Source organism: Terrapene carolina, unplaced genomic scaffold (assembly GCF_002925995.2).
Source record: "Terrapene carolina triunguis isolate 2854851 unplaced genomic scaffold, T_m_triunguis-2.0 Scaffold24648, whole genome shotgun sequence".
Classification (NCBI taxonomy): domain Eukaryota; kingdom Metazoa; phylum Chordata; order Testudines; family Emydidae; genus Terrapene; species Terrapene triunguis.
The window spans coordinates 1610-2624 of record NW_020688999.1 but is presented as its reverse complement, the minus strand read 5'-3'; the positions used below and the strand labels follow the sequence as shown (position 1 = coordinate 2624).

Below are 1015 nucleotides of genomic sequence, written 5' to 3'. Positions count from 1 at the left end.
CTCGGGGCCGGGAGGTGGATGGGGGGTTCTGGGGGTCGGGACTGGGGGGGTGAGGACACTGGGGGCAGGAGGGGTGGGGGGCTCGGGGCCGGGAGGTGGATGGGGGGGCTCTGGGGGCCGGGAAGCGTCTCCCTCGCTGACCCCCCCACCCCCCAGACGTGCACGTGCTGCTCCTGGACGACATCCTGGTGCTGCTGCAGCGGCAAGAGGAGCGGCTGGTTCTTCGCTGCCACAGCCGCCCCCCCGGCCCCACGCCCGAGCCCCGGCAGGTCCTGAGTCCCATCATCAAACTCAGCTCCGCCATGACCCGCGAGGTGGCCACAGGTCGGCAGCCGGGGCGGCTCTCGGGTTGCAGCCTGCGGGGTTCTGGGGGGCAGCCTGGGGGGCTCCCTGCCCCCCTACTGCGATGCTCCAACTGTGGGCGAAGACCAGACAGCAAGTGTGAAAAATCGGGACGGGGGGGGGGGGTAATAGGAGCCTATATAAGAAAAAGCCCCAAATATTGGGACTGTCCCTATAAAGTCGGGACATCTGGCCACTCTAGGGCGAAGCCCTCGCTGAGCCCTCGCCAATTGCTCCTGGGGGGGGCCTGCCCCAGTGCATTGTGGGAAGTCCAGTCCCCCCCCCACAGGCAGCCTGAGCGGATGGTGCTGGGGGCGGGAGGGGCATTGGGTGGGGCCTGGAAGGGGGGGGGGCAGGGGGGGCGGGGGAGGGGGGGGGGGGGCCGGGGGGGTTGGGGAGCCGGGGGGGGGCACTGCGGAGCCCCCCTCTCATCGGCCCCTCCCCCTGCCAGACCGCAAGGCCTTTTACGTCATCTTCAGCTGGGAGAACGGAGCCCAAATCTACGAGCTGGTGGCCCAGACGGTGTCGGAGAGAAAGAAGTGAGAGCTGGGGGGAGCCCAGGGCTGGGCTAACGGGCTGCGGGTCGGGAGTGAGGGGCACCGGCAGAGCTGGGGGAGCAGGGCTGGGCTGGCAGGGGCTGTGGGTCGGGAGTGAGGGGCACCGGCAGAGCTGG

General features: G+C 70.3%; 1 protein-coding gene across 1 annotated transcript in view; it reads left to right on the top strand.

Moving 5' to 3' along the window:
- Positions 1 to 154: 154 nt before the first annotated feature.
- The window catches only part of LOC112124268 (rho guanine nucleotide exchange factor 1-like), a gene marked incomplete at its 3' end in the record, with an annotated part of 2376 nt that continues 1515 nt past the window's right edge, over positions 155 to 1015 (top strand). The window contains exons 1-2 of the mRNA XM_024222785.3: positions 155 to 324; positions 794 to 881. Coding sequence (XP_024078553.1) covers positions 303 to 324; positions 794 to 881 — 110 coding nt within the window. The remainder of the gene's footprint in view (positions 325 to 793; positions 882 to 1015) is intronic.